The 15,228-nt window shown below is 39.9% G+C and overlaps 1 protein-coding gene across 1 annotated transcript in view; it reads right to left on the minus strand.

Moving 5' to 3' along the window:
* GRIP1 (glutamate receptor interacting protein 1) overlaps positions 1–15,228 on the minus strand; it is a 236,442-nt gene that overhangs the window by 30,651 nt on the left and 190,563 nt on the right. Inside the window, exons 19-21 of the mRNA XM_027771356.1 lie at positions 11,396–11,540; positions 9,201–9,340; positions 8,852–9,046 (exon numbers count right to left, since the gene is read on the minus strand). Of these exons, the coding sequence (XP_027627157.1) occupies positions 8,852–9,046; positions 9,201–9,340; positions 11,396–11,540 (480 nt within the window). The remainder of the gene's footprint in view (positions 1–8,851; positions 9,047–9,200; positions 9,341–11,395; positions 11,541–15,228) is intronic.

Consider the following 15,228-nt stretch of genomic DNA (forward strand, 5'->3'; position numbering starts at 1 on the left):
ATAGACACGTAGGATAAGGCATGTGGGGGGGGGGACGAGCAGTTGGTGTAATGGCTATGTTGCTAGACTCCCATATAGTCGACTGTGGTTCGAATCCTGGACCGTGTGGCTTAAACTCAGGCTGGGCGAGTGTGCATGCGTGCCCTCCATTCTCCGGAGAGGAGAATGGAAGGGAAGGGATTGCGGTGTGGTCATCTCCCCCTGGGGGGTGATTTCTCGCTTTCTGTCTCTCTGGTGAGTGCATGCGCCCTACAGCAAAAACCTCTCCAAAAAAAAAGAAAAAAAAGAAATGTAGGATACGATGCTCAAAGTCAAGAGGTAGTAAGGAAGTCATTACAGTGTTTCAGCTTGATGGAGGTTTTATGATAAAGGTAATGGCAGTGGGGAGACATCAGAGAAGGTCAGCCAGAAGTAGGAAGATGCCTGGGTCCCAGCAACACTGTGGAGATGCCTGCTTCCTCCAGGCTCAGTGGTACAGTGAAAGAAAAATAAATCCCTCCCTTGTTTCAATGCCATCATTTGGATTTTCTGTTATATGTAGCTAATCTCAATCCTTAACTAATGTAGGTGGATGATGATGATGCTAATGTGATTTAAAACACAGAAAATCTGAGGAAAATTTGTTTTGGGGTAGAAGACAAGCCAATTGCCATAATGGAGGAGAAACCGCCAGGTCTTGAGGAATATTCCTTTACACCAGGGATCAAACTATGGAAGAAATAGAATAAAAGCAGCAGCCCAGGTGTACGAAAAATCAACTTCCTGAAACATAATTAAACTTTGTTTTAATTGAATAATGGTGTAAGCACGTGAAATTAAAATACACATATAAGAAATGATTTTTCTAATTTTTATTTTTTAAACATTCTTTTTAGATGTATTAATTTTTTCCATGAGAGAGAAAGAGAGAGAGAGAAACAGGTACTCACGACAGAGTCTTCACAACACACCCATCCCTCTCTCAGCTGGCCCCAGATCACTGGCACACACATGCTTAGATGTGTGGGAGACCCTAACACATGAACCTGGACCTTTACCAGGTGGACCAAGTTGTATTACCACTGTAATACCACCAGGCCCCAGAAACTACATTTTAAATTAAAAATTTATAAAAGAAACAAATTTAAAAATTAAATAAAATTTAACAACATAATCTGGGTAATTACTCTTTGACTTAGAACTGGAAACCTCTCTGTTCTTCTTTTTTCCTTCTTTCTTTTACATCTGGATATCAGTATCTGGTCTTATACTTTGTACCATAATGTGAGACATACAATTCAGTCCACATTCCTTTAACTGGGAGTAATGTTTGGCTTTACTTATTAGCATAATGGAAAACAGGCCTTCATAAATGTAGGCACTTATGGAAGTGGGTAGACTCTTGGCCTGGTGTCTTTATGTCTATGGTAACTAAACCTTACATATTTGAAAAATGCCGGCATTTCCAACTTCGTAATTTGTTTGAAATATATTAATATACATTAATATCTTCTTTGAATTCACTCTCAGTATTAATTTAGAAAAGCAAGTTAAACATTACCGACTCATATTTATAAAGTTTGAAGTCAGAGAATGTTGGAATTCTATTTTAACTCTACACTTTTGGGGCTGTGGCTCTTGCTGCTATTTTCATTTTTGAAAACCAATTTTAGTATAGGGAAACGAGCCATATAATTATTAACCAAATTTATTTTCCAACAACCTAATATTGTTAAGAATAAGAACATCAAATTATACATGTGTGTAGCTATTTGCCATTTTCCTTGCCAAGAAATATTGAAAGTGTTTAGATAAGACTATGGTTTTAAAATAGCATAACAGAATTTGGTCTTCTTTCACAAATTCCCTCAACACCAAAAATGATGACAAATAACAGAATGAAAATTCCATCTTCAACAGAACTAGAATATTTCCATAATCCCAAACCACAATGCACCAGAAAAGTTGTCGAATTCAGTGAGCGTCAACAGAGAATGGGGATGAGTGAGTTAGTGGGGTAGTGGTGGTGGTAATTGGGGTAAGAAGCTAAAAACTCATGTACCTTTCACTTTCTTGTATGTGTTGTGAAACAGCAGAAATACTATGGCTAGAAATTTCAGAAAGGGCCGACACAGACAATGTACACAAGAGACAAACAAAGTTGTTTGGAACACTCACATGAATTGCATGAGCTGGTGACACTGGACCCCATTTGGCACCAGGGTAGAGTCAGGGGGAGTGGGAGGCTAAGATGACACATAGGAATGTACCTCAGACTGCAAAAAGAAATCAGTCCTGAGGCAGGGTGGCAGAGAGGAGTTCTGTATTGCTAACAGCCACAGTTGCTCCTCTCTGTTGGTTGGAGAAGAAAACACAAGGGCGACACCGGAACTGTTAAGCTGCTAGCCTAAGACACAACCTTGACTCTTCTTTCTCAGACCCTCTAGCAAACTTCCAGTTCTGGAAGAACTCATCTCATTCAATGATGAGCAATAGCTTATAAGGAACCAGTAGAAGATGTATACAAACTTAATATTATACCAACCAAACAAAGAATAAAAAAAGAAACAATAGCCAATGAAAGAGATACATGAGAAAAAGCCTGCCATGGAACAAATGATAAATATGACCAAATGGATCATCACACAATTTCTAAAATACATAGCAAAGTCATTATCTCTATAAAACAAGAGATCAAAGCAGAAATATAAGAACTCACGGGAAAGTGGGCAAGGCAAGATGATAGAGGATGAAACATGAGCTTGTAGAGATCAGAAAAAAAAATGAAAGAGGGAAAAAACAAAAACAAAAAACAAAAACCAGCAATGGAGCGCAATGGAGCAGACATTGTTGAGTTGTAGGGTCTGTGCTACTCTCTGTATGGATAATGTTGTAGCTGCAACTTCTTTAAAATAAAGTTGGTTTCTCCCTGTACATGTTGGTGTCTTTCACCAGTTATCATTCTTGTGAAATCCACAAGGAAGAATAAGAATAAATAAACTGTACGTCCAAGTCAGAAAAGAATTTTTTTTATTTTTAGAGAGAGATTTTTGCTGTAGGGTAAGTGTGCTTGTCGGAGAGACAGAGAGAGACAGAGAGACAGAAAGTGAGAAATCACACCCCAGGGGGGATTGTCATGTTGCAATCCCTTCTCCTCCATTCTTCTCTCAGGATTCTGGGCACATATGCAGGTGCCTGGCATGACTTTTAAGTTGTCAGGTCCAGGGCTTGAACCATGGTCAACTACATGGGAAAGAAACAAAATTTAAGAGGAACTGAAAGAGCTAATTAAATTCAAAACAAAATTTTATTGAAAAAAAAAAAAAACACCAGAAAAACCAAAACCCAGACTAGAACTAATAAATAGGTACAAAAGTTATTTCTTGTTAAAAAAAGTCACTACTCATCTAATTATGGGGAAAGGAATAAAAACACAAATATAGCACACAAGGAACAATATTGGGGATATAATTTTAGAAAGTGCTAAACTAAAAATAAAATATATTAATTACAGGCAGACATCTGAAAACCTGGGTGAAATGGGTATTTTTTTCTCTGAGAGAATACAAATGATCAAAATGACCTCAAAAGACAGAAAAAAATCTAGGTTGTGATGGAAGAAAACAGAAATATATATACTTGAGTTGAAAGTTAAGAATCACAGATACCACAAGCGCCACATAGTCCACGAGAATGGCACAGTCCAAGTCCCACCAATTTGTCAGTCTCCTCTTGTATCGACCTTTGCTAAATCCAAGAAAGGCAAATTAAAGGGTTTTCTCAGAGTAGGAGCAGGAATAAATAAGACACAGGACCCAATCTCTGTGACATAATTGGTAGCAAGCTAGACGGCTGTGATGAGAGACATGTGGCCAACTGTGGGTTTGGGTCCCTGGGTCGGCTTGAAAGCAAGCTGGGTGTATGAACCTGCCTAGGAGATTGAGAAGCTGGAGGGTTGGGGAAAGGGAAGCTGGAGGGCTAGGGGTAGGGAATCTGGAGGGTAGCAAAAATGGAATTGTGCCACAAAAAGACCCTCTTGGAGGTGTCTCTCTCTGTCTCTCTCTTGCACCAGTACACACAGGCACACATATGCTATCGTGAATGAAACAAATAAACTTGGAAGAAGAAAGCTATGAGGAGGCAAGAAGCTAGAGCTGATACAGAGGCAAACTAGAATAACTTGGCATCCTAGAGCTGCCCAATAGAATTGAGAGTCAGCCCATGGTGGGACTTCTTTATATTTTCTTTAAAGAATTATTTGTTAAATGTCATGTATTGTTATTATTTTAAACTTTGCTACAGGGCATGTGCACTCACCAGAGAGAGACAGAGGGAAAGTGAGAAAGCAAGCCACCAGATCTGGGACTCAAATCACTGTTGGTCATGTGGGCGTCCAGTGCCTTTACCACCGTGCTACCTGCTGGCTCCAGTCAGACTCCTTTAAACATATTCCTTCTTTCCTCATCAACTTTGATCACTCCATGCTACTTCATTACTACTTAATTAACACTGTTGGGACTTTGTTTACTTGGAAACTGGCCATTCAGCTGGGTAAGCTTGTCTATGAGAACAGGGATTATGATAATTTTGTCTAAGAGTATGTACAGATTGTCTCCTGGCCTTATTTTGTATAGCCATTACATATTTATTAAATCAATGAGAAGGGTGAACTTGATGTTTTAGAAAAGCAGCTGAGAACAATAAGGAATATGGCTACAAAGTCATTGATTCTTGATCCAAAGAGAAAGATGTGCATCAACATCCTTCAGAAAGGCAACTATTATCAACCTAAGGAAGTAGTGAGATTGTGCAAGTCTTCCTGGGATAAGATAGAGAGCCTTCTGAGAGGCTTGGAGGGACAGGTTGGAGAGAGAAGCTATACTTCTTGGTAAGTAGTTAGCTCTAAATGAGTGACAGATAGAGACAGAGGGAAAGTGAGAAAGCAAGCCACCAGATCTGGGACTCAAATCACTGTTGGTCATGTGGGCGTCCAGTGCCTTTACCACCGTGCTACCTGCTGGCTCCAGTCAGACTCCTTTAAACATATTCCTTCTTTCCTCATCAACTTTGATCACTCCATGCTACTTCATTACTACTTAATTAACACTGTTGGGACTTTGTTTACTTGGAAACTGGCCATTCAGCTGGGTAAGCTTGTCTATGAGAACAGGGATTATGATAATTTTGTCTAAGAGTATGTACAGATTGTCTCCTGGCCTTATTTTGTATAGCCATTACATATTTATTAAATCAATGAGAAGGGTGAACTTGATGTTTTAGAAAAGCAGCTGAGAACAATAAGGAATATGGCTACAAAGTCATTGATTCTTGATCCAAAGAGAAAGATGTGCATCAACATCCTTCAGAAAGGCAACTATTATCAACCTAAGGAAGTAGTGAGATTGTGCAAGTCTTCCTGGGATAAGATAGAGAGCCTTCTGAGAGGCTTGGAGGGACAGGTTGGAGAGAGAAGCTATACTTCTTGGTAAGTAGTTAGCTCTAAATGAGTGACAGATAAAATGTGACTACTAAATTCTTTTCTTTCAAAAATTATTTAACTTTTTATTGTTGTTTTTAAAATTTGACCAGAGAGAGACAGAGAGAGAGAGAAAGGGAAAGTGAGAAAGCAACCTGCCAGGTCCAGGACTTGAACTGTGGTCAACCATGTAGAAGTCTAGCACCTTAACCACCACAACACCTGCCGGTCCTGACCACTAAATTTTTATGTCGATGTAGATTGTGTTGATAGGTTCTACTGTCTTCAGTGATGAAGGAGACAGGCTTGCTTGGCTCTGGGCTGTCAGAGCATGGTATGATTTTCCTTTAGGAGTACTCCACTTCTGTAGGTATAGAGTTAAATTTTAACATATTCAGGAGAGAGGCTCACAGGATGACAAAGATACTCAAAATAAATTATGTGAGTAACACTTAAGAAACTGGGGCTATTTTGCTTGGAGAAGGAAAGACTCAAAAGAGATATGATAGCCATCTCTGAGCACCTGAAGGGCTGTCAAGTGGAAGAGGCTTCTGTCTAGTTCTGAATTCCCTTGAGGATAGAACCAAGACTAATAGGCAGATGCAACAGACATACAGATTGCAGCTCAGTAGAAGTAAGAACTTTTGTGTTGTCAGTCTGTGGAGATGGGAGGGCTGCCTCAGCAGTTAGAGAATGACCCGTCACCTTGGTGCTCAGGTCATGCAGTGTGTATGCATGCAGCAAGGTGGCCATGACACTTAGGGCTACACTGGACGTCAGTCTGTCTGACTTCCAGAGCCTCTCCAAACACTGAAACTCTGTGATCAACATTGGCCCCTGACGTCCATGTTCATTATGAGAATCAATTGAGATTAGTTACCTGAAAGTGCCTTGTAAACTCTGCAGCGCTCTATTAATAAAAGGTATCATTACTAGTTTTTCATTACCTTGGAGGATTTCAATTCTGTCCTGATTGCCATTATCTCTACTTACCACTTAGCTCCCTTCAACGTCATAAAGATTTCTTATTTATAAATACCAAATTTAATATTATGACTACTATTCAAATATTTAAGGTGCTTCATAAATAATAAGTGACTCATCTTTTACTAATGAGGGACAGGCCCTATATTTAGCATGTTACTCAGGGTCTTGCTTTTCTGGTGTAAGGGGATAGAGTAGCTAAATTCTTATATATCAATTTATTGGGGAGAACTGATTACTAGCATGGTCACAAAAAATCTCTATGTAGTGAAAATGTCTCCACATTAATAAATAAACAACATATAAACAAAGAATAAGTTAACACATTAGTAAATAAACCTGAGTCTACTCCGGTAGAATTTGACTTGTGTCCTTATTCAACATCCTCTTGATGGGCCACAGGAGGCAATAAGGCTATTTGTTAATGGTGGCAAAGTCAACTTGTCACTAGGTATTATGACTTGGAAAAATGAATTGCCAGATAAATGAAAGTCCCAGTTCTATTTGAGGAATTCAAAATATTTTTTCCACTAAAATCTAATGTCATCTCTAATAAGTAACAACTTGACAACTTTGAAATATCATTTGCTTTCATTTTTCTGACTCATCAGAGGACTTAACAGAGAGTGACACACCAAAGGCAGGCTGAGAGAAAACGAGGACGACCAGGAAGACAACAAACTGGACAGTCTTTACTACAAGTACAGGTAACCGAGTTACAAAGCAATCCTTACAGCCAAATCTGCTTTCTAAATTGCTTATGCATTTTTTTTCCTTTGACTGACTTAAACCCGGAACAGATGAGGGACTTGGAAGCTGCAATTTATCTAAGACATTAGAGAGGTAAGACTCAGTCAGATGAGGAGAAATACTAAGAAGTTTTGACACTTCTTTTGATGCTATCCATCATTGGGAACTTATTTTTTTATATATATAATCATTTAGCTTATACTCTGCATTCAGTTTGACACTTTTTTGTGTGCTCATCTTCTGTTAGTGAGGTTTAACTTTTAATGTATGTTATATTCCTTCACATGAAGATGCCACCTGTGAAGAAAAATATACAACAGACGCTTCTTGACTTACAATGGGGTTATAGCCTTATAAACCTATCGTGACTTGAAAGTATCCTAAGTGGCAGATGCCTTTAATACACCTTATCTCTTGGTGCAGCCATAGTGGTGCAGGTGGTAGGCTGTTGCTGTGTGATTCTAGAGGCATATGGGAAGGCCATGGGTTTGGTTCTTGGGTCAGCCTGAACATGCTGGATGTGCCTATAGTTGTGACACAGATCCTGGCTTGCTGGATGACTGTGGGAGCGAGAAGGAATTGTGGCATAACAGGATTTTGTTGGGGGTGGATCTCTGTCTTTCACTCTATAAATAAACTTAACAACCAAACAAAAAATACCTAACCTACCAAGCAATGTAGCTTTGTCTAGCCTACCTTAAATTTGCTCAGAACATTTACCTTAGCCTACATTGAGCAAAATCACCCAACACAGAGCCTACTTCATAATAAGGGGGACTTCATTATTTAACATTTAAGTATAGTTTTGGCTGAATGTTTATCACTTTCATACCATATAAAAGAGTGCCACTTCTAGCTTTCTCCTGGGCAATGATATAAGATATCTATATCTGTTGTGAATTACCTATAGTTTAAAATAAAATTAGAGAAATTGTTTTAATTAATTTTTTAAAATGGTCTTCTGTGCTTTTTAAATTATAAAAAAAACTGAGTCATTCAGTAACCCTTTAAAAAAATTCCATGGAAATGAACACTATCCAACAACAAATGTACTAATGTGCATATGAATATTTGCATAGTATGAATATCATACCATATAAAGTAAAAAACTGGTAAATTGAGCCATCATAAACCTGGGTCTGTCCGTACATACTTGCATATATTATGATTGCAACTCTCTAATCATGAGAGTTCAGGGAAATCTCGACAAGTTTCTATTTAAAGTCAGGAGTTGGCATTAATAAATGAAGTCACAAATCCTCGGCTAATGTCTTATGCACATCTTCAGAACTCTCCAATCTATCTTTGCAGAAAGCTTGGTCAAAAATAAGACACTGGGGCCTGTCTTCAGTGAACCACTTTATTGCATGGTTTGCCTTACATCAATCTAAGCTTGAAAGACAAGCTCTGGAATGAACACTTGGCCACCAGTAAATCTAATGGGGGCCTGCTGGTGTTTGATCAATGGTCATGACTTACCAGTACTCCGAATACGGAAATGCAAGGCCAGCTGAGTGAAAGTATTCGATGCACTGGACACACTAGCATGGGCGCCGACAAGTTACATGAATAAAGATGTTCTCCTCATGCAGCAGAGGGCAGACCTTGGGGAAACACAGGGTCTAACAATAGCAAGTCCTCTTCACTGAAGCAAGGCCTTACCTTGACTGCCATAGTTGGCATCTATCCCAGAGCTGTCCCATGAGTCCACAGCACTGTCCACGCTGGGTACCGCAGAGGGGTACATGTCGGAGAGCTTGCCTGGCTTCTGAGCTGGAGAGGAGTCCTCCTCTACGTCTCCCAGGTCACTCAGGTGGCTGGGGATGGGGAACTTCTTAGGGCTTGAGGCTGACTGGGCTTTAAAGCAGGAAAGGAATGTAAGGATCAGGACAAACTTAAGCAAAGACACTGGCTGGAGAGTGATTTTTCAATACACACGTAGACACGAGCACATTCTTTTAGGGAAGGAAACGCACTGGAAATCCTTAATTGTAGCTTTCTACCCACTCACCATCTGTCTGTTTCTTAATTTTCAAGGTGACAGTCTCTCCTGCCATCTGTAACAAATGGATGGCTTCACTCAGAGGCTTCCCTTTCAGGCTGCTGCTGTTGATGGCCAGAATTCGGTCTCCTATGTGGATTGCACCAGTTCTGAAACACCAAACGGTAATAGAAAAGGTAGAAATAATCCCTGCACGCTACTTCATATAGATCCCCTGACATACTTTATACGTTCATAATAATAAAGACCTGGTAGAGGTCTCTAAAAGTCACTTGTTCTAGTTTTCTCTTGGGCAATGATATAAGATCATTGCATCTGCTGCGAATTACCTTTTAGTTTCAAATAAAATTAGAAAAATTGTTTTAATTAGTTTTTTAAAATGAACTTTGTGCTTTTAACTTCCAAAAAAGCTGAGTCATTCAGTAACCCTTTAAAATTTTCATTGTAATGAATAATATTCAACAACAAAGGTACCAATGTGCACATGAATATGTTTTTTAGTCTATAAATTGAAATGTTTAACACAGTCAGTATCCAGCACCCCAGAATTGAGTTTCAGAGAAATGCTGACATATAACAGTCCCTAGTGTGGCAAGGTCCCCCCACCTCATGACAATTCCAAGGACTGAAAAGGCTGAATACAGAAATCAGTTAGTAGTGTGTTTGAATCAAACTCTGCCAGCTCCCTGCTGTGTGACCTGGATACCTTATTTTATCCTTCCTGAATGTCAGCGTCCTGATCCCTACAATGGGGATGACCATCTCATAGGGAAGCCCTGAGGATTACGTATTAAAACATAGGCAAAGGGCCTGCCTAACATACTGCTTGAAATGTGGGAAAATAAAATAAATTAGACAAATAAACTAATAAATCTTTGATTTTCTTTCCCTTTTCTTCCCATCCTCACTCTGAACTAGCAGATTGAAATTTGTAATTCTGATGCACATCACACCTCTTTCTGTTTGGGGCATGGATGTGGAAGCAGCAGACTCACAGCAGGGAAGCTCAGGAACGATGGAAAATTCAGATCTGCACACCTGGTAAGCTTCAGTGTCTGAATCCCCCGTGCTAGCCTCCTATTGTACTGGCTCACTTTGAACACAGTGGGTGAAGGACTTAACCTCCCTCACAGGGACTGAAGTGCTCTGTGAAGGAATGCTCTGGCCACAGCTTGCTGCAGGCAGTGGCAGCTGTGCTGGACAGCAGCAACTGGGGCAATAGAGGTGACACAGGGACTTCCAGGTTATGAGGGGCTGCTGAACAAGTCCACCGTCACACCCTCTCCTCGTTTTTTCATATAGTCTATGAAAGATCTAGTAATGCATTGCAAGTCACAGACACTCTACCAGGAGGTTGGTGATTAATTAGTGTTTTCTTTGTTAGCGCTCTAGGATAGAAGGATGCCTGGAGAGATGGTATCATATGAGTCTTCACAGAATCAGAATATTGAATTCCAAAAGATGAACCCTTTCTGAACTGCTTCAGTTCTCTCATCTGACAGAGATCTTGCAGTCCCCAAATTCTGCAATTTTATATCTCTGTCTTGTAAACTGTTGTCTGAGTGTCTGCATAAATGGTACATTTGTGCATGGCTGGGCTAGGTGACTGGAGGATAGATCTCATCCTAGGATTTAGAGTGTGCCCACAGCATGTCTCTGAAACAAATGCAAATGTGGTTTAGTGGAAGGTGGAGATGAGTGGAGGTGTGAACATCATTGCGAAAGGGACACGTACATTCCACATTAGAAGATATTACTAAAGTGGGTCAAACACAAGATTTGTTTCTGGAAATCTTTCAAGATGAAACCTTTGTCATACTGTCTTAAAACACAGCACCTAAGTGCTGCACCTGTCAGACAATAGAGGCTCAGTGAATGTTTGTTAAATTGAACTGGACAAGACTTTTAACCTCCACGAACTTTAGTCTCTTCCTCCGTATAAATCTACCTGTACACGATTCTGGTCAGCCTATACATTTCTAGAAAGTAACATCAGGCTGCAAAATCTTTTACTGCCTGTAATATGCCCCTCAGAGTCAAGTCAGAGCCCTGAGAAAGACTTTTCAAGCTCCAGAATCAATTTTTCTTGCAAATTTGAGAGTCAACAGATCACCAAGTAGGAGAGGGGAGCATGTTTCTCTGTGGCTGTGGGGATAGAAGCTCATCTCAGACACAGGTAACTGTGACAGGTCCTTCAATTTTACCTTTCAGCTAATCCCCCTTTCGTGAGGCTTGAAATGATTATAGGATCAAACGGCTCTTCAGTTCCTGAAATTGTGATGCCAAGGGGTCCCCCGTAGCGCTTAAGCTCCACAGTGTAAATAATTGCTCCAGAACTCTCTTGCTCATCTGCAATAAATGCCAGAGAGTCATAATTGTTTTTTTCTTTCTTTTTTTTTCTTTTTGAAAAAGCACAATAGTAAGAGACATATATTCATACAAAGGTAGGAAATGAAAACATCATCAAAGCATCATATCTCAGAGTATCATTATTTTGGGAAATGGCACTTCCTTAAAAGAATCTCCCATTCTTTTTTTTTTTTTTTTTTAAACAAACAACAAAAAACCCCACTTATTTATTGGTTGTGATTTTCAAGCCACTGGATCCGGGACTCGAGCCACAGTCAGCCACGTGGGAATCTAGCACCTTCACCATCACACTACCTGCTGGCCCCAGGATCTCATATTCTAATACAGGAATGCTGTTGCTGTCTGTTCCAGGGAAGGGGGACTTTGCTTCCAGACTTATCTTTTAAATGTATAAGTGATCCACCTAACTGGCCTGTGAGGCCTCTAGACTATCTCTGCCCAGCATGGAGCTTGCCTATCCTGCTGTCAGTATATGATAATGACCTGTGGAACTGGCACACAGCTGAGTCGGTAATATAAGAGGAGAGAGTCACTCGGTAATAAAGAAGAGATCAGACCATGCAATTTCAATTTTCAGACATTATACACAAGCTAACTTTTTTTAAAGACTTATTTATTTAATTTATTTTTATTATTATTTTATTTTATTATAGAGGTTTTTGCCTTAGGGCATGTGTATTCAACGGGGAGAGAGAAAGACAGCAACAATGAGAGGGAAAGTAAGAAATTACCTCCCACCCTTTTTCTGGTGAGTGTAAGTGCCCTACAGCAAATTTAAAAAATAATGATATGAGCCAGCAGATGGCGTAGTGGTTACATCACTGAACTCCCACATGGTCAACCACAGTTCAAACTCCGAACCTGGTGACCCAGTATGCACATGCACCTGGCATGAGTTCCAAGCCACCAGGTTCGGAGTTTGAACTGTGGTTCACCATGTGGGAGTCCAGTGATGTAACCACTATGCCATCTGCTGGCTCATATTATTTTTTAAATTTGCTATAGGGCACTTACACTCACCAGAAAAAGACAGAGAAAGAGAGAGAGAGAGAGAGAGAGAGAGAGAGAAAGTGAGAAAGCAAGTTGCTAGGTCCAGTACTCAAACTGCAGTCTGCCATGTGGAAGGATAACACTCTAACCACCATGTAACCTGCTGGCCCCACAAGCTAATTTTTAATATAGAAAAGTTGATTTTGCTAAGGGTTTGAACAAATAATAACATATGCATAACTGAGTGATCCTTCAAGAGTTTAGCTCGAAGACAACAGCAGAAAATCTATAACCCCTTATACATCATTCTGTTGACTTGTGTTTTACAGTGTGAGTCCTACTGATGGGTTCATGGAAATTTAAGCATAGGTTTGAATGATGATCTCTCCTCTGCTCTTGAGAGTAAGAGCCTTTGGAAGCTACGTTCCAATAGCATACACCAGGCTGCCACACTGTCATGACCGAATTTTGCTATTTAACATTGGTATGAGGAAGATATTTGTGAATATGGTCTGCCTAAAGCATTGGCCAGACAAATGTTATGGGCCACCTGCAACACAGTGGGTGTTGTCACCATGTCAGCATTGTAAATAGGAAGCCTCCAAGTGTTTTATTTGCTTATGACATGCTTAAAGTGTTTGAGCATGCCTTGTTTTATTCCTTGGGCCCGGGAGCTGTGAATGGTTAAGGAACGATTTCATTTCTGTACCTAAGGATACAATGAAATGGTCCAGTAGCTACTTTAACAAAACAGTCAGCTTTTACAGTCAGACTGTATCACAGTGAAGCATTAACACACTGCATTTCTGCAATGAACAGCTGTTCACTTATGATATGAAACCCTAAAATAAGGAGGACAAGAGAAGCTTGAGTTAACAATTCAATTATCTGCATGTGCAGTGAAGACTTAGGAAGAATATAAAATGAAAGGTCTACAGAGTACTGTGGGAAGAGGTGTGTCCTTTCTTGCTAGCATTTACTGTGGTTCTGCCCATAGATTGGGAGAGTTCTAGAAGGAAGCCATCACCTCTACTTTTTGAGGAGTCTCCTCCTAATAAGCTCCATACATGGAGAATTAAAGACCACCTACCACTTATTGCAATGCCTTAAAGCAATGTCTTCAATTATTAGACTCAAGTTTATATTAGCAGCTGAAAATCCTCCTCATCAAGACTAAAACACCTGTTTGATGGTTCACAAAGTTCTTCCAGGTTGCTGCTTGAGTTGAGGTCAATAGGCTAAGTGCTACTGAGAGACGTGTCAAGATACAGAGTAATCAAATAATGGGTAGAGGCCAGAAGTTTAAATTTTCCTATGGTATGATATTTTGTCAACCTTCAGAGCTGGCTTTGGCTTAAGTGAAGAGTATTCTTGGATAGATAATATGAATTTTGTAGCCTGGACCATCAACTACAGGATCATTGGGAAAGTCATGATTTTTGCATAGAAAAATATGTCACAATTCTCGACCACCTAATACATCCTGGGTTAAGTTCCAGATGAACTGTTTGATTAGTAACCCCTGGCATAGTTTAGTGAGCTATGCTGGGCTGCCTCCTGGCCATTCAGTGTGAGTATGTACGCCATTGGAAAGATCTTGACTCTTTAAGGACAAACCTGAACAAGCTTGCCAAGGGTCACAAAGAATTCTGGATTTGGGCATCTATTAACAGCTTACATAGGGTTTCTCCCCTTTTTAAAATAAGTCTCACATTCTCAGTTCTGTTTGACAATGGGGGCAAGGTTCTTTCCTGTGGGGTTTATGCCTTTCTCCTAACGAATACAGAATGGAAGTTGGGGGATGTTAGATGGTGGTGTCCCCTTGGCCCAGGGTGAGGATGTGGGCCCAGACACATGCCCACTTGTGTCTAGTACTGCTTTGCCTGGTGAGGGGAAGGACTGGGTCCTGTCCTCCAACACAGCTTCTGTGGCTGACTGTAATACCATACACTGTTTCTGATCATTAAATGCTGTTATATCCTGAAAAATATTTATAAAATGTGATGATATTTAATATTCTGTTTTAAAAGAGTATCTATTAGGGATATGTTAATAATACTTATAAAATTACATGATAAGATGCCTGGAATTTCTTCAGAATAATTCAGTGTGTGGGTTGGATGGAGAAATCAGACTAGGAGTATAAATGAAACAAGATTGTTTGCAAATTGTTGACTCTGGGGGATACATGATTGTTCAATACACTACTTTCCTCTATTTTTATTCATACTTGAAATTTTGTGAAATGTTCTAAAAGAGAAAATAGTATTAATACCCTTAAAAAAACCTACAGGGATGTCTTTAGTAAACAGTTAGCTAGTTTAACAATGGTGGTGGCAGCTGTCCCTCCAGGGTCTTATTTAGAACATGTGCCCATCAGTCCCTAGGGCAAAGTACTCAGGACATCCCACTGCCACTCGCTCTTGAGGAAGCCCCATCTTGCTCTGACTGGCTTTTCATAGCAACAGTTTCCTCTTTAATGACTTTCCTATTGTAGAATCCCATCTTTTCCCTCCTCCCTACCCCATCTATTTTTATCAGTACCGACAACACATTAATCCTGAGGTATTACTCTGTTAGTTGAAACTTTTCACGGGTTCCCCCTTACACGAGTTCTTCCAGAGCTTCCATCTCTTCAGAGGGTCACACCATCTTCCCCTATCTCAGTCCCCTTCCT

Source organism: Tupaia chinensis, unplaced genomic scaffold (assembly GCF_000334495.1).
Source record: "Tupaia chinensis unplaced genomic scaffold, TupChi_1.0 Scaffold000208_1, whole genome shotgun sequence".
NCBI classification, from domain to species: Eukaryota; Metazoa; Chordata; class Mammalia; order Scandentia; family Tupaiidae; genus Tupaia; species Tupaia belangeri.